The 25,988-nt window shown below is 42.1% G+C and overlaps 1 protein-coding gene across 5 annotated transcripts in view; it reads left to right on the top strand.

Moving 5' to 3' along the window:
• The window catches only part of afdna (afadin, adherens junction formation factor a), a 598,271-nt gene that overhangs the window by 101,257 nt on the left and 471,026 nt on the right, over positions 1-25,988 (top strand). For all 5 annotated transcript variants that reach the window (XM_068044631.1, XM_068044628.1, XM_068044630.1 and 2 more), the window contains exons 8-9: positions 154-318; positions 24,549-24,643. In XM_068044631.1, the coding sequence (XP_067900732.1) occupies positions 154-318; positions 24,549-24,643 (260 nt within the window). The remainder of the gene's footprint in view (positions 1-153; positions 319-24,548; positions 24,644-25,988) is intronic.

Here is a 25,988-nt window from a genome sequence, read left to right as displayed (position 1 = left end):
TGGATCCCATATGCCTTAATAACTACTTTCTCAATCTGCCCTCCACGTTCAACAATTTGTGCGTATATGCCCCCAGTTTCTGATATCTTCTAACTAAGACTATATACAGCCTCATCAATGATTAATCCTTGCCCTTAAACTTTTTTTTAATAGGTACTTTAGTTTTTCAGTTAAAGAAACGACCACCTGATTATATTCCGAAGAATGCAAGGAAACAAGATGGGAGATTGTTAAAAGGAAAAGAAAGGAATGACAATTCAAGCTATGGTTTGTCATTGCCTCCTGAGAAACTGCCATACCTTGTTGAACTGAGTCCTGGTAAGTATTGCATAATACCAATGTATAAGGTGTTTAAAGATTTTTGTATAGCTGAAATTTAATTTCAGTCTTGTCTTGTTTAATGTTTGTCTTATCCTGGCATCTGGAAAATTCTGTTTCCTTTTGTAACTTTGTTTCAGTTAATACTGCGAAAAGAAAAACATAGCCGATCCTTCGCATTCAGAATAAAATACTCCAATAGTTGGTCCTTACAGTTGCTGAAAATCATGGTTTTGTTTTAACTTTCAGTGTTAACCAATAATACTGCAGTTATTGAAAAGTTCCATTTTGTTTTCTATAAAAGTTGCACTGTTGCTTCTAATACAATTTAATTCATGTCAAATAGCAATTTCCTTTTGTCCAATTGCTGCATTGAGTAAAGACAGCTGAGGTCTTTGATTTGCCTGTTTCAAATTTTTATAAAAGTTGATCTTGTTTGGCTATATTAATATAATTAAACTTTTGCATTACCAGAGTTAGTTATTTTAGAGAGATGACCATTGCAACATTGGTTCTGAAGAAGAGTCACTGACCTGAAATGTTAACTCTGCTCTTCTCTCCACAGATGTTGCCAGACCTGCTGAGTATTTCCAGCATTTCTTGTTTTTATTTCACATTTCCAGCAACTGCAGTATTTTGCTTTTATTACAACATTGGTATTGTGAAATGCCTAACACAGGCACAAACATTTCTTAAGAACCCAGATCATAATGAGTGAGTAGAAGTCAATGTAACTAATGTAGAAAGGGTTATATAAAAATTGAATCTCTGTCAAAAGGCAAGGATACTGAAGAGGGAAATACATGGGGACTATCCTTCCCACCCCATTCTGTCCCATTTTCCTTGCATAATTTTGGTTGTGTAGTCTTTATTCTGTATTCTCCATGTACTATCAGAACATAGCACACAGATTTCCAGAAGTTATCAGGTTACACTGAGTATGGTCATAAAAATGTCATGATTCCACAGAATGTGACGTCCTACTCCTGTGCTATATGAAACCTAAGAACCTGTGCTATGGCACTGCTTTGTCTCCGAGGGTTCTTTGCTCACTATTTTGAACCTCCTCACAAAGTTTAGAAGAGTCTTCAGCTGCTCTGTAAGTGTAGGTTAAATTAGTCAAACAGCATGAAATATTGTTAGTTTATCCAGGCTATACAATTTATTCCGGTTTCTTAGAGTTTAAAATGCCAGCACTGAACAAAGATCTGCCAGGAAATAAGTTTACGCAAACAGCAAGATAAACTGTGCTCTTTTAAGCCATATAGCAATGCATTTGAATAATTTTGTTCCGTCTTGATAGCCATAGAGAGCAAATAAAGCAGACAAAAACAAATAAAAGGGATTATCGTTCAAAGGCTAAGATACACAACAGGCTTTATGACATACTTTCTGGTACTAATCCTGCAATACATCTACAGTTAAAAGTGGATTGCTTCCATAGTTCTTACCTTTGTTAGCACCTAGATCTGCTTGAAATAGGATCTAACAAAGGGGAATCAGCCCGAGGAAATGTAAGACAGACTAGGATGGGTTTGAAGTGAGTTACGTAAAATACGGAGCATGGTAAATAAGGTTGAGCTGCAGGAACAATTACCACATAAGATTATGATGCAGGGGCAATAACAGAGACCTGGCTCAAACAAGGGGAGGATTGGGAGCAGTATAACCACCTCCCATCACCACAGCACTAACCTACCTCCAATATTCCTGGTCTTTTTGGGGAATAATAAATGCCTTGAAGTAGAAACCTGTTGCAAATAGAGAAAGTAACCTTTTCTGGTAATCTGTATGACCCATTATTTCCAGGAACTGCATTTTTTAGTTTAGAGATACAGCACTGAAACAGGCCCTTCGGCCCACCGAGTCTATGCCGACCATCAACCACCCATTTATACTAATCCTACACTAATCCCATATTCCTACCACATCCCCACCTGTCCCTATATTTCCCTACCACCTACCTATACTAGGGGCAATTTATAATGGCCAATTTACCTATCAACCTGCAAGTCTTTGGCATGTGGGAGGAAACCGGAGCACCCGGAGGAAACCCACGCAGACACAGGGAGAACTTGCAAACTCCACACAGGCAGTACCCAGAATTGAACCCGGGTCGCTGGAGCTGTGAGGCTGCAGTGCTAACCACTGCGCCACTGTGCCGCCCCAATGTATTGTGATGGGATGGTTTGCATACTCCTTCAAGGACTACCCAAGCCAAATAGTCGAAATGAGATAGAGGAGCAAATTTTCAGGCAAGTTTCAGAAAGATAAAAGAACCATAGAGTAGCGATTATAGGGGATTTCAGCTATTCTGGGAAAATGACATTGGTATTGGGATAATATGCCACCTGACCCTTTGGACAGATTTAGCTCATCAGAGGCTACACAACTTCAGAGCATGGATAAAGCAGATGGGACATTTTCCTGAAGTCAGTTGATGCTTGATCAAATATAGGCTGTGGTGCTGCTGCGTAAGTGATGGATGTCTTGGACTGAACAAGATCCATGGATTTTTTTTTTTATTGTGCAGATTGCCATGGCTGTTCCCACTGGAGCCATAGCAGCTATTACAAATATCCATTGATAGGAAAGATAGTTTAGGGGCTGGAGAGGGAACAGAATAGAGCATTTCTTATAAGGAAAAAGCAGCATATTTCAGCATATGTTTCGATACAGGAATGCTAATGAAAGTAGAATTCCGCTTAAAAGCGTCTAAGAACTGTGACAAAGTCTGGCTCAGCCACACCTTTTTGTGGTAACATCTGGGGTTTGAGTTAGCGTAGTGTTCCTTCACATTTGAGCAATATCCACATACTGAGGCACCCATCCGTGATCTTCAATGTCTCGGGGCTTATGTCAATGACCTAACTGGTATTTCATTCCCACATGTACCTGGGTTGTAACCAACTGATGCTATATGGGAAAATGTTACAGGTGGATGGATAATGGTCCGTTGTGCCAAGTGGTACATGAGCAAATGTACTTCTTTGACTACTCTTCTTGTAGACCAAGGTATTTAATTCCATCTGAGTATTGCTGTATATCCAGCAGATTGCGGTTCTACAGACTTGGTATTTGTGTTTGTTGGTTCGTAACAAACGTATTGTCTCTGGGTTGTTTTCTGTAATGAAAGGCATCTTTGTGGACAAGTTGTTGGCCTGACTCAGTACCCTAGCAGAAGGACTAGTGACAACCTTTTAGCCTAGTTCCTGCCTTTTGACCTGTCTGGCTTGGGTGGTCCTTGAAGGAGTTGTACTGCTGCCAGCATAGCCCTCAGGGTCATAAGAAGATGCAAACCATCCCACCAAAATACAGTTCAGTTCCTGGAAATGATGGGTTATAGTGACTACCAGAAAAGTTACTTTCTCTGTTTACAAGAAGTTTTTATTGCAAGGGATTTATTCTTCCCCTAAAAGACCAGGGAGGTTAACTAGTCTTGTGGTGGGTTTGGGAGGATTTAAACTAATTTGGCAGGGGAAGTGCCACCAGGATGAAACAGTAGAGAGGAGAAATAAGGTGCACAGAACTGGTGAAGAGACAGTATTCAAATAAAGTGTAGTCCAGAAATGGGCGGCGCAGTGGTTAGCACTGCAGCCTCACAGCTCCAGCGACCCGGGTTCAATTCTGGGTACTGCCTGTGTGGAGTTTGCAAGTTCTCCCTGTGTCTGCGTGGGTTTCCTCCGGGTGCTCCGGTTTCCTCCCACAGCCAAAAGACTTGCAGGTCGATAGGTAAATTGGCCATTATAAAATTGCCCCTAGTATAGGCAGGTGGTAGGGGAATATAAGGACAGGTGAGGATGTGGTAGGAATATGGGATTAGTGTAGGATTAGTATAAATGGGTGGTTAATGGTTGGCACAGACTCGGTGGGCCGAAGGGCCTGTTTCAGTGCTGTATCTCTAAATCAAAAAATCTAAATCAAAAATCAAATAGGAATCAGACAGAGGACTAGGATGGCTTTGAAGTGCTTGTGTGTAAATGCACAGAGCATGGTTATTAAGGTTGGTGAGCTACAAGCACAAATTACTTCATGGGATAATGATACAGGCGCAATAACAGAATCCTGGCTCAAACAATGGGAGGGTTGGTAATATTCCTGACCACAAAATATACAGGAAAGATGGGGAAAGAAAAAACTGAAGTGGTAAGATGTGGCAGCATTGATTGAAGATGCGCTTGTTGCAGTACTGGAAAGGGAAGATCTTGAGGGTTCAATGTTAGAATCTATTTGGTTGGAATTATGGAACAATTGATGGAACGATTGCACTGTTGGGTGGGTACTATAAGCTTCCAAGTAGTGGGGCTAGAGGAACAAATTTGTAGGCAAGTTTGAGAATGATGTAAGAGCCATGGTGTAGTGATGGGGATTTCAATTATCCTAATATGGACTGGGAAAATAACATTAAGGGCAAAGAGGAAAGGAGGAGGAATTCATGAAATGTATACAAGGGAACTTTGTTTCCAGCCCAATGCGGAAGGGAGCAGCGCTGGACCTGGTTCTGGGAATGAAGTGTGGGGACATTTATTTTATTCCTTCATGGGATGTGTGCATTACTGGCAAGGCCAGCATTTGTTGCCCAGCCCCAGTTGTCCTTGAGAAGGTGATGAAGCTAGAGTTCTCTGGATGACTTAAAGATGCAGAGATTAAAATGAATCTGAAAAAGGAGGTTTATGATAAATGTCCAGCTCAGATTTCAGAAAAGCCCCAAGATGAACAGTGGCGAACTAAAAAACGAAATGGGGTGAAGAAAGAGTGAGATAGATTAACAGCTAACAAAAAAGTGAACCTAAAAGTCTCATAGTGAGTGAAAGGATTGGTGGAGTTGATCGGGACTAAAAAGATCTTGTAGAGAGATAGGACATGGATAAGGTACTAAATGAGTGCTTTGCATCAGGCTTCACTAAAGAAGAGGATGCTATTAATGTCCCAATAAAGGAGAAGATAGTATAGAAAATGGATAGGATAAAAATAGCGAAGATACTTAAAAGATTGGCAGCATTCAAAGTAGAAAAGTCAACCAGTCCAAATGCAGTGCACCCTAGATTGCTGAGGGAAGTAAGGCCACAGATAGCAGAAGCTCTGGCCACGATCTTCCAATCCTCTTTAGATATGGGGGAATGCTGTCAGAGGACTGGATGATTGCAAATGTTACACCCCTGTCCAAATGGAGGGATAAACCCAACTGCAGGTCATTAACCTAACATCTGGTGGGGACACTTGGGAGATGATCAGACAACATTAATTCTCAAAAATATAGGTAAATAAATAGCAGCCAGCACAGATTTGTTAAAGGTAAATTGTGTTTGACTAACTTCAGTTCTTTGAAGTAACATTTATAAAGGTTAGTGCAGTTGATGTGTATATGAACTTTCAAAAGGCATCCGATAGCCTTGTTAGCAAAATTGAAACCTATAGGATTAAAGGGGCATTATCAGTGTGGGGAGGAAATTGGCTAAGGGACAGAAAGCGATAGTTTTTTTTTCAGACTGGGGAGAAGTATGCAGTGGTGTCTCCCGATGGTCCATATTAGGACTGCTCTTTTTGATAAATTAATGACATGGGCTTGGAAATGCAAGGCATAATTACAAATTTTGCAAATGACACAAAACTTGGAAAGGTAGAAAACGATGAGCTGGATAGTCAGACTTCAGGAGGGCAGAAACATGACATACATTTAAAGCAGGGAAATGTGAAGTAATACATTTGAGTAGGAAGAATGAGGAGAGGCAATGAAAACTAAATGGTACAACTTTAAAGTTGCAGGATCAGAGACACCTGGCATACACCAAGCTTTGAAGGTGGTCGGAGAAGTTGAGAAGGCTGTTAGAACAGCATACACGATCCTTGGGTTTATAAACAGAGGCATGGAGTACAAAAGCAAGTTATGCAAAACCTTTATAAATCACTGTTTACGCCAAGCTAGAATATTATGTTAATTTCTCCGCATCACACGTTGGGTGGGATATCAAGCCGTTGAGAGGATGTAGAGGAGATTTGCCAAGATGGTATCGGATTCAAGACTTCAAGTACATGGAGAGATTAGAGAAGGTGGGTTTATTCTTGGAGCAGCGAAGGGGAAATTTAAGGTGTTCAGAACTATGAATGGTTTTGATAGAGTAAATAAGGAGAAACTTTTTCCAGTGGCAGAAAGGTGGTAACCAGAGGACACAAATATAAGCTAATTGGCAAAAGTGAATTGAGAATTTTGTTTTTAGGTATGATCTGGTCTGCACAGCCTGAAGGAGTGGTGGAAGCAGATTCAATAATTTGCAAGATGGAAGGGGATATGCACTTAAAGTGAAAGATTTTCAGGGCTGGAACTAATTGGATGGCTTTTTCAAAAAGCAGGTACTATGGGCTGCATATTTTCCTTCTGTACTGATCATTCTATGATTCAGTTGTATGCTAGAACTCAAAAGTCCTATACTGATTCTTGAGGTGGTTGCAGATTATTCAGGAAACATTTTAGTTGCCAAAGAATTAGTTGCAACACAGAAATGGGCCACTCAGTCCAACAGTTCCATACCATTATTTATTCTCCACAGGAGCCTTCCCCCATCCTCCTCCTAACCCCATCAACATATTCTATTCCTTTTACTCTCGTGTTTAGCTAGCTTTAATTTAAATGCATCTATGCTATTTACCTCAGTTGCTTGTTGTGGTAATGAGTTCCACACACTAATCATTCTCTGGGTAAAGAAGTTCCACCTGAATTCCCTGTTAAATTTATTTGTGACTATCTGTTGGTGACCAACATAAATTGGTGTTTATGGCTCTTAGTTCTGCTCTTGCCTGCAAGCGGAGACATCTACCCTGTCGGATCACCCCTTGGTCTTCTCCTTTCTACAGAAAAGATCCCTAGCCTGTTCAATCTTTCCTGATTGGTATAACTTCACAGTTCTGATCTAGTATGTTTTTACAGCCTCCCATTGCCTTTTTTCCCCCCCTCATAATATGTAGACCAGAGCTGTTACCAGTACTCCCAAGTGTAGTCTAACCAAGGTTCTATACATGTTTAACATGACTCCTCTGCTTTTCAATGAAATGATACTTACCTGCACACAGGAGCACCAATTCAGCTTTATCTAATGTAATTCAAAAGGCAAGAAACTCCTTGAGCCTGTCTGCATTAACACTCTGGATGTAGTATCTCCATTCTATCTGCATGATCTTCTCGTTCATCAGAGCTCCATTGTTGAAAGCTACCTGTTCAGCTGTATGGCAGATGATCCACCCATTTCAAGGGCTGGGATCTGTTGGTACTTTTTTCCTTTCACGCATTGTAGGAACATTTACAATCTTGGTTCTGGGGAAATTGTATGCTGAATGTGACCATAAAAATTTACTACATGTGTAAACAGGCAGTGTTGCATGCAGCTTCCTGCTTATGCCATGTATAAATGTTTAGTGGCTTTTATATGCTATTAGTGCTGCCTGGTGCTTTAAAACAGCAGCCTTGAGGTAAGACTGGCGCAAGGCTTTAATTGAGGACAGGTTGCATAGACTGGGCTTGTATTTCCTTGAATATACAAGATTAAGGGGTAATGGAATTGAAGAATGCAAGATGATTAAAGCAGGTAATAGGGTACATAAGACTATAGTGCAGAACAAAGGGACCTAACCTTAAAATTCAAGCTGGGTGATTCAGGAGTGATGTCAGGAAGTACTTCATACAAATGGTAGTGGAAATCCCCCCACCCCCCCCCACAAAATAAAGGGCTAAAGTTGAAATTTTCAAAACTGAAATTTTTGTTGGGTAAGGATATTAAAGAATATGGCACCAAGACTGGTAAATGAAATTAAGATGCAGATCAGCCATGATCTAATTGGCCGAACAGTCATCACTACTGTTCTTATTTTAGCCCAAACGATCTGCTAAAAATTATCTTCCTGGCAATTGTTTTACATTAACTTGCAGCTGGCTGTCCCTACGTCTTAGAAACCAGTTAGCATAAGCAAGTATAAAAGGACCTATAGAACAATTTTTTTCTTTCAGCTTTGTTCACTTCCCAATTTCTAGAACGAGGTTCTGTAGTTTCTAGAATTTGTAAACAAGGAAAATACAGTTTGTGCATTTTGCTGATTACTAATGCTGTTGATCTACTTTATTGTATTAATCATATTGTTCAGCGCTAAGCTCCTTGCATGGAGCTTAAGGGCTGATATTTGCTCCAACTTTGAGGGACAAGTAATCTTGAAGTCCACGTTAGTAGATTTTGCTCTTGAGAAACATAAATCCACAGTTTTTATTAACTGTGCTTATGCCTCATGCCATTAGCAGGCTTAGTCAACAGAGCAATAAATGCCTGAGATGCTCAGGCAGTGGAGATTTTTGCAATACAATAATCTGCAGGAATATGGCTTTTCTTATAGTAGCACAGTAGAGAATCAGCGCAAGCCAGCACCTCAGTGCTCTGTGTGTCTGTTATATGAGGAGACTAATATTCTGCACTATCCCTCCATCTGAGGAAATAATGTTGCCAAAGCCTAATTTTAAGTTCCAGGTTCAGATGCTGTTGTCTTCTCTTCCACCTCAATATATATGTTGTCGGCTATAGATATTGCTATGTTTGGGTTATGGATTTCATGGGACATGGGGAAAATGGCTTCCAGATTTTTCAGTTTTCAAATACATTTGCAGCAAGTTCTTTAAAAACTCAAAGAATGCATTCTCATTGCCCCGGGATACAGCCATTCAGGACCAGAGATCGAGAGATGCATTGTTACAATTTGATTTTGAACAGGCTTATAGTGGAAACAGGCTGTTCTAACTGAGAAACAGGTGGGCAGCTGTGTTAGCACCAGAAAGGAGAGCTCTCAGACCATTTCAACTGAAGGAAGAGAGTTTAGTCTGTTTATTATTCTCAAAATTCTAAAAAGTCAAGCCAAAGCAGAGATCTCTTGATAATTTAAACTTGAGGAAGGGAAGTTAGACCGCGACATAAAGGCCTGCTCAGGTCAGGATAAAAAACCTGACCTGAACCCAACCCAGCCAGAGTCCCTCCATTTTTTCCTGAGGCTGACCCGACCATTGGAATGTTCACTTTACCTACCTATCGATTCCGAATCTGCAGGAAGCTACAGCATGAGTGCGATGACATCATAAAGACGCTTGCTCACTGCGCAGACCTGAGTTTTCCTCCTTGACATCCCGGACTCCCAGCTCCGATAGCTTTTCAACTTCTGACACTAAACTCAACTTCCCAGCAGAGCAATACTTACTGTATGTGTTCAACCCGATACGAGCCAGAAAGCTGGACCCGGAAGAGCGACCTGACCCGAACCCAACATATGCCGTCCGGTTCGGGTCTGGTAGCAGGCCTTTATCCGTGACAGTCCTTTATTCCTCAAATTCTAAAGCCAAATTGATCCATTAAAAAGTGTTTGCATGTTAATTGTTGAAATTCATCACTGGAGAAGGAGCAACAATTTTGACTTCTGAATCAGACTACAAACTCTTCTACTGTTGAAGAACCTTTTTCCCCCCCCTTTGGCGGCTGTGAGGACTTCAGGCAACCTTGGACTGTTCCACCTTCGGCAGGAGCGTAAATCTGCAAGGATGCTAATTTTTTCTGTTTTAAATGTTTATATCTTCGTATTATTTAAAAATTTAGTTTTTCTAATTAAACAGTTAATTTGATTTAAAGACACCTGGTTTGTTAGCCTCATTCGGGGGGGTTACAAGTTGGCTGGGTCTTTAATTTTGAAAGTTCAAAAATTTGTTAGGCAATCTGTGCAGAGACAGGATTGAATTAACAGTGCGCTTCTCACAGCACAATAAGAATAGTATACAAAAACAAGAAATGCTGGAATCACTCAGCAGGTCTGGCAGCATCTGTGGAAAGAGAAGCAGAGTTAACGTTTCGGGTCAGTGACCCTTCTTCGGAGAAGGGTCACTGACCCGAAACGTTAACTCTGCTTCTCTTTCCACAGATGCTGCCAGACCTGCTGAGTGATTCCAGCATTTCTTGTTTTTGTTTCAGAGTTCCAGCATCCGCAGTATTTTGCTTTTATATAAGAATAGTATATTTTGATTGGGGGCTTTGACTGGAGCATTCGGTCTTTCAGACCATTAGTAACCTTTAATTTCAAATTACTTGTAATTAGATTTACCTCGGCGATGTCTGAGATTACTTACATTATTCATGTGTTTTTAGTAGCCCTGTATTTGCTGCTGCTTAACTCTAGTTTTTGATGCTTCTAACAATTCTGCCTGCAAAAAAGTAACAAAGATCAGTTTCTTTTTAAAACTCCTTTACAGGTAAAAGTTACAGAAAACTTTCTGCCTTTTCCCATTTATTAAATCCTGTACCTAGTGGTGTCCAACCCAACTTGATGCTTCCATGTTGACAATTATTTGGTTTCATATTGATTGAAAATTAGTAAGTGTTTGCTTTTTAGGCACATTATTAAGCATAGTTTCCGAAGGATGCCCTTTGTCCCATTATTCTTATGCTGCATATTCTAATCCTATTTTCCAATTGTTTCCCCATTCTCTTTTAAAGATTTTTATTCAATCCACTCTTAAATGTCAGAAACCTGTGATCTCTGCCTATCCCTGATAATGACTTCTGTCACTGCACATGCCAATAAAATGATATAGTTACTTTGAAGTTGGAAATATACAATCAAGTTGTGACTGAATAGCACTGTGCAGTTTGGAGTTTGAAACCAGGACATAATTGCATTACTACATTGGAAGCTTTTTTACTTTGGTAGTGTTGCAATATGATTTTAAATTTACATTAAAATGATAGGAATGTCTGTTCAGAAGGCATAATTTTCTCTGCAAACCTATCAATAGGCGAGGCAGTGGAGTAGTGGTATTGTCATTGGACTAGTAACCCAGAGATAAAAACAAGAAATGTTGGAACCACTCAGCAGGTCTGGCAGCATCTGTGGAAAGAGAAGCATAGTTAACGTTTCGGGACAGTGACCCTTCGGAACGGAACTAGTAACCCAGAGATCCAGGGTACCACAGCAGAAGGTGGAATTTGAATTCAATTAATAAATATGGAATTAAAAGTTAATCTAATGATGGCCATGAAATCATTGTCAATTGTTGTAAAAACCCATCTGGTTCGCTAATGTTCTTTAGGGAAGGAAATCTGCTGTCCTTACCTGGTCTGGCCTACATAGGACTCCAGACCCACAGCAATGCGGTTGACTCTTACAAAACCTCTGAAATGGCCTAGCAAGCCACTCGGTTGTACCTAACCGCTACGAAGTCAATAAAAAAGAATGAAACCGGACAGACCACCAGGCATCGACCTAGGCAAAGGAAACGACAACGGCAGACCCAGCCTTGTCGACCCAGCAAAGTCCTCCTTACTAACATCTGGGGGCTTGTGCCAAAGTTGGGAGAACTGTCCCACAGACTAGTCAAGCAACAGCCTGACAGTCATACTCACGGAATCATACCTGACAGACCATGTCCCAGAGACTGCCATCACCATCCCCGGGTATGTCCTGTCCCACCGGCAGGATAGACCCAGCAGAGGTGGTGGCACAGTGATATACAGTTGGGAGGGAGTTGCCCTGGGAGTCCTCAACATCGACTCTGGACCCCATGAAGTCTCATGGCAACAGGCCAAACATGGGCAAGGAAACCTGCTGATTACCACCTACCGTCCTCCCTCAGCTGATGAGTCAGTACTCTTCCATGTTGAACACCACTTGGAGGAAGCACTGAGGGTGGCAAGGGCACAAAATATACTCTGGGTGGGTGACTTCAATGTCCATCACCAAGAGTGGCTCAGTAGCACTAGTATGAACCAAGCTGGCTGAGTCCTAAAGGACACAGCTGCTAGACTGCGTATGCGGCAGGTGGTGAGAGAAAAAAATACTTGACCTTGTCCTCACCAGTCTGCCTGCCGCAGGTGCATCTGTTCATGACAATATTGGTAGGAGAGACCATCGCACAGTCCTTGTGGAGACAAAGTCTCTCCTTCACATTGAGGATACCCTCCATCGTGTTGTGAGGCACTCCCACCGTGCTAAATGGGATAGATTTCGAACAGATCTAGCAATGCAAAACTGGGCATCCATGAGGCAGCGTGGGCCATCAGCAGCAGCAGAATTGTACTCAACCCCAATCTGTAACCTCATGGCCTGACACATCCCCCACTCTGCCATTGCCATCAAGCCAGGAGACAAAGCCTGGTTCAATGAAGAGTGCAGGAGGGCATGCCAGGAGCAACACCAGGCATACCTCAATGAGGTGTCAACCTGGTGAAGCTACAACAAAGGACTACAAGCGTGCCAAGTTGCATAAGCAGCATGCGATAGAGCTAAGCGATCCCAACCACCGGATCAGATCTAAGCTCTGCAGTCCTGCCGCATCTAGCTGTGAATGCTGGTGGACAATTAAACAACTAACTGGAGGAGGTGGCTCCACAAATATCCCCATCCTCAATGATGAGGTAGCCCAGCACATCAGTGCGAAAGACTAGGCTGAAGCATTTTCAACAATGTGTGGGTTTCCGCTGGGTGCTCCGGTTTCCTCCCACAGCCAAAGGCTTGCAGGTTGATAGGTAAATTAGCCATTGTAAATTGCCCCTTGTGTAGGTAGGTGGTAGGAATTGAGGTAAGGTGGGGATGTGGTAGGGAATATGGGATTAATGTAGGATTAGTATAAATGGGTGGCTGGTTGGCACAGACGCGGTGAGCCGAAGGGCCTGTTTCAGTGCTGTATCTCTCTATGACTCTATGACTCTCAAGTGCTGAGTTGATGATCCATCTCTGCCTCCTCCTGAAGTCCCCAGCATTACAAATGCCAGACTTCAGCCAATTCGATTCACTCCGCATGATATCAAGAAATGACTGAAGGCACTGGATACTGCAAAGGCTATGGACCCTGACAATATTCCAGAAATAGTACTGAAGACCTGTGCTCCAGAACTTCCTGTCCCCCTAACCAAGCTGTTCCAGTACAGCTACAACACTGGCATTTACCCTGCAATGTGAAAAATTGCCCAGGTATGTCCTGTACACAAAAAGCAGGACAAGTCCCATCCAGTCAATCACCGCCCCATCAGCCTACTCTCAATCATCAGTAAAGTGATGGAAGGTGTCATCAGTGCCATCAAGCAGCACTTGCCTCGCAATGACCTGCTCAGTGATGCTCAGTTTGGGTTCTGCCAGGGCCACTCTGCTCCTGACCTCATTACAGCCTTGGTTCAAACATGGACAAAAGAGCTGAATTCGGTGAGAGTGACTCCTTGACATCAAGGCAGCATTTGACAGAGTATGGTATCAAGGAGACCTAGCAATACTGAAGTCAATGGGAATCGGGGAAAACTCTGCACTGGTTGGAGTCATACCTAGCGCAAAGAAAGATGGTTGTGGTTGTTGGAGGTCAATCATCTTCAGTTGCTTCATCAATGACCTTCCTTCGATCATAAGGTCAGAAGTGGGGCTGTTCGCGGATTGTGCAATGTTCAGTACCATTCGTGCCTCCTCAGATACTGAAGCAGTCCGTGTAGAAATGCAGCAAGACCTGGACAATATCTAGGCTTGGGCTGATAAGTGGCAAGTAACATTCCCGCCAGGTAAAAGTGCCAGGCAATGACCATCTCCAACAAGAGAGAATCTAACCATCTCCCCGTGACATTCAATGGCATTACTATCGCTGAATCCCCCACTATCAACATCCTGGTGGCTACCATTGACTAGAAACTGAACTGAAGTAGTCATATAAATACCGTGACTACAAGAGCAGGTCAGATGCTAGGAACCCTGCGGCGAGTAACTCACCTCCTGACTCCCCAAAGTCTGTCTACCTACAAGGCACAAGTCAGGAGTGTGATGGAATACTCTCCACTTGCCTGGATGGGTGCAGCTGCAACAACACTCGAAGCTCGACGCCATCCAGGACAAAGCAACCTGCTTGATTGGCATCCCATCTACTAACATTCACTGCTTCCACCACCGACGCAGCAGTGCACAAGATCTACAAGATGCATTGCAGCAACGTACCAAGTCTCCTAAGACAGCACCGTCCAAACCCGTGACCTCTACCAACTAGAAGGACAAGGGCAGCAAATTCATGGGAACACCACCTGCACGTTCCCCTTCAAGTCACACACCATCCTGACTTGGAATTATATTGCCGTTCCTTCACTGTCTCTGGGTCAAAATCCTGGAACTCTCTTCCCAACAGCACTGTGGGTGTACCTACCTCCCATGGACTGCAGCAGTTCAAGGAGGCAGCTTACCGCCACCTTCTCAAGGGCAATTGGGGATGGGCAATAAATGCTGGCCTAGCCAGCGATGCCCACATCCCATAAATGAATAAAAAAAGACACATTTAGATTTTACTGTGCTGAACAAACATACCAATTACATTTTAATGTTTTCACAAAAGGGCATTTTTATTTTTTTGAAACAAGTATTTTGTTCAACTTCCTTTTTGATTTATGCTGCTTAGCCTCTTTGACTACAAGTAATTCATAGTGCCCATGGGGTTATTCTATTCAGAGAATGTGCAAGGTTACAAGGGGAAGGTGCGGGATTGGCACTAAATGTATTGCTCTTACAGAGCCAGTGCAGACACGATGGGCCAAATGGCAACCTTCTGCGCTGTAATAGTTCTGTGATGAATTTTGACTTTTTTTCACCACTTTGTTGCCCCTATGCATTTTCCTTCCCCAGAGTTGATCTGTGCATTACTTACATTATGTATAACTTTGGAAGATTGAAAAGTACTGTTGGGTGCCTAGTCTTCTGGATTGAGGTGTATTTACTGAAAGGGTTGATCTCTATCCCATTTGCTTTTGAAGGGCTCTGTTGAATTTGCCTCCGCCACACACTCAGGCAATGCATTCCAGATCCTAACCACTCGCTGCGTAAAATGTTTTTCCTTATGTTGCAGTTGTTGCTTTTGCCATTCGCCTTAAATCAGTGTCTTCTGCTTCTCGACTGTTCTGCCAAAGGGAACAGTAATTCCCTATCTACTCTGCCCAGGCTCCCCTTGATTTTGAATACCTCTCTTCAAGGACAACAGTCCCAGATTCTCCAATCTATCTACGTAACTGAAGTCCCTCAACCCTGGAACCATTCTCGTGAATCTTTTCTGCACCCTCTCTAATGCCTTCACATCCTTCCTGAATTGGGCACAATACTCCAGCTGAGGCCCAGCAAGCGTTTTCTACAGGTTTATCATAACTTCCTTGCTTTTGTACTCTTCTATTTATAAAGCTCAGAATCCCAATCCTTTATTAACTGGTTTCTCAAACTGCCCTGCTATAGTTTGACTATAGCTTAGCATTTTGGCTCAGTTGTTCAAGCTAGTGTTACGGCCACGTGGTGCGATGTGGGTGGTTCCCACTGTTAGATTCCCCACCTGACTGCAGCAAGTGTGTTTTGTTATTAGGGTTTAACCCCTTTGATTTATTTGTCAAATAAACAGACAGTAAAACGTTTTTGTAGGTTTAAAAACAGAAAAATCTATTGTTTATTGGTCAATACGCCTTATCCCGAAATTATCTGAACTGCACTTTCATTCATTCATGAGATGTGGGCATCGCTGGCTTGGCCAGCATTCATTGCCCATTCCTAATTGCCCTTGAGAAGGTGGTGGTGAGCCACCTTCTTGAACCACTGCAGTCCATGTGGTGTAGGTACACCACATAGGTGTTAGGAAGAGAGTTCCAGGATTTTGACCCAGCGACAGTGAAGGAACGGCAGTATAGTTCCAAGTCCGGATGATGTGTGGCTTGGAGGGGAACTTGTAGATGGCGGTGTTCCCAAGCAACTACTGCCCTTGTCCTTCCAGGAGGTAGACGTCGTGGGTTTGGACGGTGCTATCTAAGGAGCCTTGGTGCATTGCTGCAATGCATCTTGTAGATGGTACACACTGTTGCCACTGTGCATCGGTGGTGGAAGAAGTGAATGTTTGTTTGTGAATGGGGTGCCAATCGAGCGGGCTGCTTTGTCCTGGATGGTGTCAAGCTTCTTGAATGTTGGAGCTGCACCCATCCAGGCAAGTGGAGAGTATTCCATCACACTCCTGACTTGTGCCTTGTAGATGCTGGAGAGGCTTTGGGAGTCAGGAGATGAGTTACTTGTCGCAGGATTCCTAGCCTCCACCCATGCATTCATGTGCTCGCACGCAAGCAGAGACAGCAAGGGGGGGAAAAGGGCACGTGATTTTTAATGGCGGTGGCTGGTTTGCTGGAAAACAAGCTGCTGGATGTTGCCCCACCTCCCACTGGCGTCTTTTTTTTTCAAAAGGTAAAGCTGCGTTACTTTTCACCTCCTGGTAGGAGACATTCTGGTCTCTTGGTGATTGCACAATGGCCCAGGATGTGGTTACTTCACATGAGCTTTGTTTCAGAAGAAGGCATTCAATTCTGGAATGTTTTAGGATGGGGTGCAATTGACACCTCGTAGCTTTGAAGATTTGTTCTTGTCAGACAGTTTGAATACATAAAGGCCAATCCCATTTTGTTCAGTGGTCACTTTGGAACATTGTTCACTTTTTTAAAATTAAGGTACATTTTTTAAAGACACAGTCAGATTTTCATAACTCTTCAGAGTTGGTCCATAATTTGTATCATGGCGCTTTCGGTGTGCATGACACTGAATAATTGATTCAAAAGGGATGACCGTTAGTGCTGTATTTGGTACCTTTGGCTTAGTTAAAGAAAATTGGCCACGTGGATCTCTGAAAAGTTCATTTCGTATTTTGTATATTAATTGTCAGAATTTCATTAATTTTCATCATGTGAATTCTTTTGTTTCACTGAAAATACCTTTTTAGCTCCCATATTATATTGGATTCTACATTGGCTGTAAATAGCTATTCTGTCATTGGCAATGCTCAGCCCTCTGCTTACTTAGTCAAAAAGTTATGATGAATGAATGCTGTCGATAATGCCAGTAGATGCTACTTAATGCTTTCAAAATTAACTGCCCCAGGTCAAATGAAATAAATAGCATGTTGCAGAAACAAATCTTAAAGTTTGATTTTTGCATATTCTTCTGACTTTTATTTACATGGAGATGGCGAAGACTGATTTATTCTTGGGAAACTTAATTATTCTGGATGTTGTGCTTTATAGTAGAATTGCTGCATTGTGATACAGTTGGGAAGTGGTTGAGTTTAGTGTGCATATTGTACAGCAATCGAAAAAAAATCCCCCAACTTTAGATTAGATTAGAGATACAGCACTGAAACAGGCCCTTCGGCCCACCGAGTCTGTGCCGAACATCAACCACCCATTTATACTAATCCTACACTAATCCCATATTCCTACCAAACATCCCCACCTGTCCCTATATTTCCCTACCACCTACCTATACTAGTGACAATTTATAATGGCCAATTTACCTATCAACCTGCAAGTCTTTTGGCTTGTGGGAGGAAACTGGAGCACCCGGAGAAAACCCACGCAGACACAGGGAGAACTTGCAAACTCCACACAGGCAGTACCCAGAATCGAACCCGGGTCCCTGGAGCTGTGAGGCTGCGGTGCTAACCACTGCGCCACTGTGCCGCCCTCAATGGGCATTCTAGCTTTAACACTTTCCCGAGACCTTCTGCAGCCAAAATAGTGTAGAAATAATTCACCCCAAAGAAGCCATCAGTAGTTGGTCTGCAGTGTCTGTTGGTTGCAGAGAATACCAGTGAATTTGACATTTCCCTCTTAACCATATATTGGCTGGTGTTTACTTTTACATTTAATAGTTACATTGAAGAAAGCACTTCAATATTATGGGATTCACTTGTTGAGAAACTCTTTAGCATTAAAGAATCATTTTCAGCAAACATCAACACCACTGACAATTTCATATTATCCAAATATAATATAAATTGTTAACTTTTTGTTTTGGGGTTTTGATTCCCAGAAACTGGGATCAATTCCAAAGATGGGGGTCATTCTAGCTCATTTGCATCAGGCATAGGAGTCATTTGTAATCCCCAACAGGTCTCTAGTACATGAAGCTGCTCTAATGTACTTACTGGTTCACTCAGCTAGCCCTTTTATATGCTACTATATTTTGATTTGCACCATTCAGCCTTTCTGTACATCAGTGCGCCCATAGATTGCATGCCAGTGTTGAGGGCACAGCTTTGACACTGATTTGTAGTGGGGAAGTTAGTGCAGTTGAAGCTCAAGTAGGAGGCATGTGGATGGATGCCAGGTGGAACAAATGTTTGTTTGTGAAACCTGGATTAGTCAAAATAAATGCTGAGCTGCAGCAAGTGTTGAGCATTTATCCTGGGTCATTGGCTGTGTCTTTCAGCTTCCCATATCCTAAGTGCCTCTGGGCCTGTCGAGTCCTGAGATGAGCAGAATTGGGGAGATATGGAGTCTATGGGTAGATTATACAGTCTCTCTGGAATGAGTTTCATTTTGTTGTCTTCAAATCCGCAGGATACTGAAGAAGGGTCACTGACCTGAAACGTTAACTCTGCTTCTCTCTCCACAGATGCTGCTAGACCTGCTGAGTATTTCCAGCATTTTTTGTTTTGTTACCACGGGATAGTGGAATGTGCTGCAGTTACCTGTTTGTGGGGGCAATGGCAGGGGTGAGCATTGCAATGCCAGTGTCAGGAAAAGTGCAATGAATTTACTTTTTCAAGACTATGGAAACTAACTGTTCTAATAATGTGGGGTATATGTTGGCAACCATCGCTGTTTCTGGAGGGCTAGGGAGGGAAAGAATGAAAAAGCTTAAATACAACTGCGAGATGACCATCTGCCCTTGACCAATTGAACATAGTGTTCAAATTCTCAATGAGATTAAGGTTACTTTGTTTCACTTCAGTGAAGCATTCTGTCTGAGACCGTCTTGCATTGAACCTCAGGATGTTTTGTTCTATTACAAAATGTGTCCAATGCTTAAGAAATTTAATGTTTGAAACCAACACAAAGAATTACTATATCATATGGTCCTTTTCCAGCCTTCTATTTGCCTCCCACTATAGAGATTCCCTGATGGCCTGCTACCTGACCCTAACCTGACGGGACCCAATGACGTGTCGGGTTCGGGTCAGGCCCCTCTTCCGGGTCCGGTTTTCGGGCTCGGGTCAGGCCGGGCCGGGCCAGACACACACACAGTAAGTGCTCTGCCGTTCAGTATTAAAAATAAAAAACTTACTTTAGTTGGGAGTCCGGGTCGATACTGAGTCTGCGCGGTGAGCGAGTGACGTTACTGTGACGTCATCATGCATGCGCTGCAGCTTCGTGGAGCTTCCCAGTCGGAAATTAAGTGAAGGGATGGTCGGGTTGGGGTGAAATTGGAGGGGCTCGGGTCCACTATAGATCAGTCGGGTTCCAGTTCTTTTTCCCGACCTGAGCAGGCCTTTAGGGCATATGCCATAATCATGTGCTCTCTGTAAATACAACTGGACATTTTAATGGGCATTCAGTGTCTGGAATTGTAAAATGAAAATCAGTACAACCATATAAAGAAACCCTATAAAAAGTACTCTTTTGTTCAAAGTACCTTCTCTCTTTCCCCTGTCCCCTATTTTATAGACCAGAAGATCTGTTGACAAGAATCTTACTTTTTGAACTAGATTTTTTAAAACAAAAATTAAGCATTGCTAGGGTTGGTGTGTGTTCCTACTAGGCTGCATCCTTTACGTTTTAAGATCAATTCTTAAAGGGTAGATTTTTTTTTTCCCCTATATAAATTAGGGGAGTAATTGGAATACTTTCCTATTCTATGCATTAGTTTTTAGCTACCCTCGAATGAATAGCCACACAAATTCTTCAAAGTAATTGTTCTAGTCATAGGCATCTCTCTCTTTGCATTCGAGAGAGACAGGTGGTAATGTATAGCTTGAGGGACACCGCTTCTCAAGCATGGAGCAAGGCAAGGAGTTAAGCTTCCATGAACTACCACAGCCTGTACGGGGATTGAACCCCGTACTGTTGGCGTCTTTCTGCATCACACACTAGCCGTCTAGCCAACTGAGCTAACTGAACCCCTCAAAAGTAATTAACATGGTGGCTCCTCATCAGAGCCCTTTCCTATCCTGAGTGGCGTGAAACAGGGCTGTGTTCTCGCACCCGCACCTTTTGGGATTTTCTTCTCCCTGCTGCTTTCACATGCGTTCAAGTCCTCTGAAGGAGTTTTCCTCCACACAAGATCAGGGGGCAGGTTGTTCAACCTTGCCCATCTAAGAGCGAAGTCCAAAGTACGGAAAGTCATCAGGGAACTCCTCTTTGCTGACGATGCTGCTTTAACATCTCACACTGGAGAGTGCCTGCAGAGTCTCATCGGCAGGTTTGCGGCTGCCTGCAATGAATTTGGCCTAACCATCAGCCTCAAGAAAGCGAACATCATGGGGCAGGACGTCAGAAATGCTCCATCCATCAATATTGGTGACCACGCTCTGGAAGTGGTTCAAGAGTTCGCCTACCTAGGCTCAACTATCACCAGTAACCTGTCTCTCGATGCAGAAATCAACAAGCGCATGGGAAAGGCTTCCACTGCTATGTCCAGACTGGCCAAGAGAGTGTGGGAAAATGTTCCACTGACTCGGAACACAAAAGTCCGAGTGTATCAGGCCTGTGTCCTCAGTACCTTGCTCTATGGCAGCGAGGCCTGGACAACGTATGTCAGCCAAGAGCGACATCTCAATTCATTCCATCTTCGCTGCCTCCAGAGAATACTTGGCATCAGGTGGCAGGACCCTATCTCCAACACAAGTCCTCGAGGCGGCCAACATCCCCAGCTTGTACACACTACTGAATCAGCGGCGCTTGAGATGGCTTGGCCATGTGAGCCGCATGGAAGATGGCAGGATCCCCAAAGACACATTGTACAGCGAGCTCGCCACTGGTATCAGACCCACCGGCCGTCCATGTCTCCGCTTTAAAGACGTCTGCAAACGCGACATGAAATCCTGTGACATTGATCACAAGTCGTGGGAGTCAGTTGCCAGCGTTCGCCAGAGCTGGCGGGCAGCCATAAAAACGGGGCTAAAATGTGGCGAGTCGAAGAGACTTAGTAGTTGGCAGGAAAAAAGACAGAGGCGCAAGGGGAGAGCCAACTGTGCAACAGCCCCGACAAACAAGTTTCTCTGCAGCACCTGTGGAAGAGCCTGTCACTCTAGAATTGGCCTTTATAGCCACTCCAGGCGCTGCTTCACAAACCACTGACCACCTCCAAGCGCGTATCCATTGTCTCTCGAGATAAGGAGGCCAAAGAAGTAGAAGAAGCATTGGGAAATCCTGAGGGTGCGACGAATGTAATGCAAATGTAAGTTGACTAATTGTGTTGCATATAATCTTTTTGTGTAAAGTTGATCTCGCTTGCAAGCCTTGGTAATCAAATCACCATAATTGCATTAAATTAAAATTAATCTCTTCTTCCTAAATTGTTATATAATATCATTAGAAAGGTTTTTTGATATCTTGTGATCTTTTTGTCCTCCACGGGTTTAATTGTCAAATAAAACAGAATATGCATGAGACTTCTTTAAACATTCATGGTTCAGACAATTACCAGTGAATTTCCTTTTGGCTTTGTTCACAAAGCAAATTTTCCTGAGTACATTGTATGTGGTTCTAAAGCTCCATCTAGTGGTAGAAGCATGCAGCTGCTTGTGTGATTCAGAATTGAGATAAAAACAGTGTTGGAAATACTCAGCAGGTCAGGCAGCATCTGTGGAGAGTTCTGATGAAGGGTCACAGACCTGAAATGTTAACTCTGATTCTCTCTCCACAGATGCTGCCTGACCTCAGTATTTCCAGCACACTCTTTATTTCAGATTTCCAGCATCTGCAGTATTTTGCTTTTATATCAGAATTGAGATAGGTGTGTGATTATAGATAGCAATTTAATATACATTAGTTTGGCAATATTTTTGTGTAACATTTTGCATGTTGATTCAAAACAATTAGTTTAGAGAATTTACTATAAAGAATATTCGTAAACAGTCGAAGCTGGAAGATTTTGGTAATTGACCACATTTGCCAGACTAGTTATGAATCAAGATGGGTGATTAGTCATTTCCTCTGAAAAATGGGCAGTCACAATACAATTGCAATGCTGGTATAAATCCCATAAAAAAAGGACTTTTGTTTTAGCCACAAAGAAATCTGTGGACTTAACTTTAAGTGCATAGAATTTCAAAATGCAATCCTCGAACACCAGTTGGAAAGAAAATCCAGAAGGCTGTTATAATGGTTTTTGATTTATTCAGTCACTGTAAACCAGTGACCCTGTAACTGATGCTTCAAAGTTCATTCTGAAGTGTCAGCTTCATGTCTAGGTACTTATCTGCTTTCTGAAAATGTACTACATAGCTTGCTCTATCCAAGTTATGTGGAATAGATCTGAAAAGTAGATCCTATCTTTAAGTGCAGTAGTTCCACAAGTGAAGGTAGTTTCCCTATTGCTATATTCTGAAATATATCATATGGACTTTTTTCATTTACTAAACTTAGCAACAGTAACAGGGGATTCTGTAAATAAAAGAATTAGTCACCAAAGTCCAAGACGGATTATGTATACAATATTACTACTGGAATGAAACAGACTAATTCCTGAACTTTGAAATGTTTTTAATATGTGTTTTTAGCATAGGTTCCTTTTGTGATCTGGCCAAATTCCAACAATATAGTATTTGATTGTAGATTGTCCATTGTGTCTTTGTAATTTGATTTACCCCCGTTGCTTTTTATGTTTGAGCAGTGACTAGGAATGTTTCTTTAAAGTGCTTATACAAACCATTCTTCCCAGTACATAAAGTAGTACTTCTGTCTTATGCATCCATTAAGCACAAGCTTAGTTTACAGATCTAGTCAGACTTTCTGACCACTTGCAACAATTTTAATTGTGCTTTGGGGCAGTGGCCTATACAGCTGAAGATGTATTGGGAAATGACGTGGCCCTTAATGCTTTCAGTGATGTTTGGATCACAGGCATTTTAAACACTAGACTTGAATAGATGTGAAGGGCAATAGGTGTAAAAGGACAGTGTAGGAGAGAAATCTTATGTATTGCAAGTGTTCATAGATGTTCAATGCAGGCGCATTGAGAAACAAGTGCATGACTTTTGTTTTTGTTGACTAGGCTCAACATGCCTTGTGTAGAGAGAGGCTTCACTTTTTGAAATAAAATTAGTGTATACTTCATCAATATTAAAAATTAACAGGCATAAGAATCTTATGGTGGTTAGAGAAAATTAAACATTTCTCTGACTTTTGTTTCATATCATTTACTTTTCATAAAAACCAAAATGTTCTTTATTATAGAAAAGCCAAAGTGAAAGAAATGTCACAGGGGCAGCACAGTGGCGCAGTGGTTAGTGGCGCATCCTCACCACTCCAGCGACCCAGGTTCAGTTCTGGGTACTGCCTATGCGGAGTTTGCAAGTTCTCCGTGACCGCGTGGGTTTCCGCCGGGTGCTCCGGTTTCCTCCCACAGCCAAAGGCTTGCAGGTTGATAGGTAAATTGGCCATTGTAAATTGCCCCTAGTGTAGGTAGGTGATAGGCGAATGGTGGGGATGTGGTAGGAAATATTAGTATAAAATGGGTGGTTGTTGGTTGGCACAGATTCGGTGGGCCGAAGGGCCTGTTTCAGTGCTGTATCTCTCTAAATAAAATAATCATTTATCAGTTGTGTTGAGCAATGTAGTTGCTAATATAATGTACAAAGCCACCTTTTAGAACTATATTAGGTGGCTGTGGTGTGAACTTCTTTAGCTGCAGGTTATGATTTAGCTTGAACAGATAAAACCGGTTTTACCTTTTGTTTAGTTCTGTATCTGAAAGACTTCTCATTTATAGTACACTTGCTCCATAGAATAAAAGTTAATGGACAAACCTTATTTTTGTAACTGGAAGTACTAAATCAGGTGAGTATTGCTTTAAAATCTATGCAGTGTACTTCGTTTGGGCCATTGGCGACCAGAGAACAAGATGCTATTAATAAAATGAATAGTTTCCCTTTTTACTTTGCATTTATTGCCTTTCCAGTTTAAATCCACAACAGGGACTTTGCATCAGATATTTATCCTAGCCTAATGCAACTTCACTGTCTTGCAAATCCAAAGCAAACAAAAAGGAACAGTTTTAAGCTGGTGAGACTCTAAATCTGATTCCAGTGACTAACTTCCAAAAGTTTATACCTTCCTTAGCTTTTTGTGGGCTTATGTGCCAAATTGATGACACATGCAAATTTTTAATATATAAAATGGGCCTATTGTAATTGAAGTAAATCTCATGCACAGGCTAAACCTGCATATTTAAAAATGTTGCAGATGGTTCAGATTCCAGAGATAAACCAAAGCTGTACCGTTTACAACTGAATGTAACTGATGTTGGCACTGAAAAGTCAGATGAAAGCACCATACAGGTAAGAATGAGTTTTGTGTAGCCTTCTAATCAAAAGTGGCTAAAGGAAAACTTGTGAACAGCAATTTTTTTTTAAATAAACTAAACTTGCCATTGCAACAAAGACTAACATTTATGTGGCTCTCCAACTTTAGAAATACATCTCAAAACACTTTACAAGTTAGAACCATAGAACAATTATGGTACAGAAGGAGGCCATGCAGCCCATCATGTCCGTGCCAGCCGAAAAAGCTAGCCGCCCAATCTAATCCCACTTTCCAGCACCTGGTCCATAGCCTTGCAGATTATGGCACTTCAGGTACATGTCCAGGTACCTTTTAAAAGAATTGAGGGAATAAAAGAACCATGAAAGTTGTAGTAGTATTCAGGTTATTCTCGGATGTATTTTGTTCCAACCAGAACTAGTGCTTTGCATATCTCAAAAAAATATTGGTATCAGTACTTTGTGGTCCCCACTTTGTTCTCCTATTGGGAGTCGTGTGTGCCATTTCATTGGCCACACTGCAATTGAACAAACATACAAAACAAATTCATCTATTTTATATATTGTAGAAGTGCAACAAATTCTGTGACTTTGCATTATCATCAAATGTTTAAGGAGGCAAATGGACATATTGGTGTTCAATTTAAGTTCCTCAAAAAGGAGGAAATGAGTTCAAGCTTAGATGAGGAAAGGTGCATAGGCTGTTTTGACTTAACTGGTTTATGTAAATGATCATAAATCACAGAATGGTTACAGCACAGAAGGAAGTTATTCGGCTGTTGTATCCATGCTGGCTCTCCAAGAACAACTCGGCTAGTTCCACTCGTAACCCTGCAGATTTTTCTCTTTTCGGTTGCTTATCCAGTTCCCTTTTGTGCCTGTCTTCATGCACTCAGGCAGTGCATTCCAGATCCTAGCCACTCACTGTGTTAAAGATTTTCCTCAAGTTGCCTTTGTTTTGTTTTTTGCCATTCACTGTAAATCTATCTCCTCTGGTTTGCAACCATTCTACCAATGGAAGCAGTTTGTTTCTTTCTATTTTGTCTCGACTGTCCATGATTTTGAACACCTATCAAATCTCTCAACCTTCTCTAAGGAGAACAAACCCAGCTTCCCCAATCTCCCCATGTAACTGCAGTTCCTTATCCCTGAAATAGTTTTCATAAACTTTTTCTGCATCCTCTAAAAGCTTCACATCCTTCCTAAAGTTCAACGCACAAAATTGGGCACAATACTCCAGTTGAGGCCGAACCAGACCTTTTTATAAAGATTCAACATAACTTCCTTGCTTTTTGCATTCTGCCTGGGATTCCATATGTTTTTAACAATTTTCTCAACCTGTCCTACCAGCGTCAACAACTTG

The sequence above is a fragment of the Heterodontus francisci genome, chromosome 13 (genome assembly GCF_036365525.1).
Source record: "Heterodontus francisci isolate sHetFra1 chromosome 13, sHetFra1.hap1, whole genome shotgun sequence".
NCBI classification, from domain to species: Eukaryota; Metazoa; Chordata; class Chondrichthyes; order Heterodontiformes; family Heterodontidae; genus Heterodontus; species Heterodontus francisci.
The sequence above is the reverse complement of the archived record's forward strand: the minus strand, read 5'-3'. Positions and strand labels throughout refer to the sequence as shown.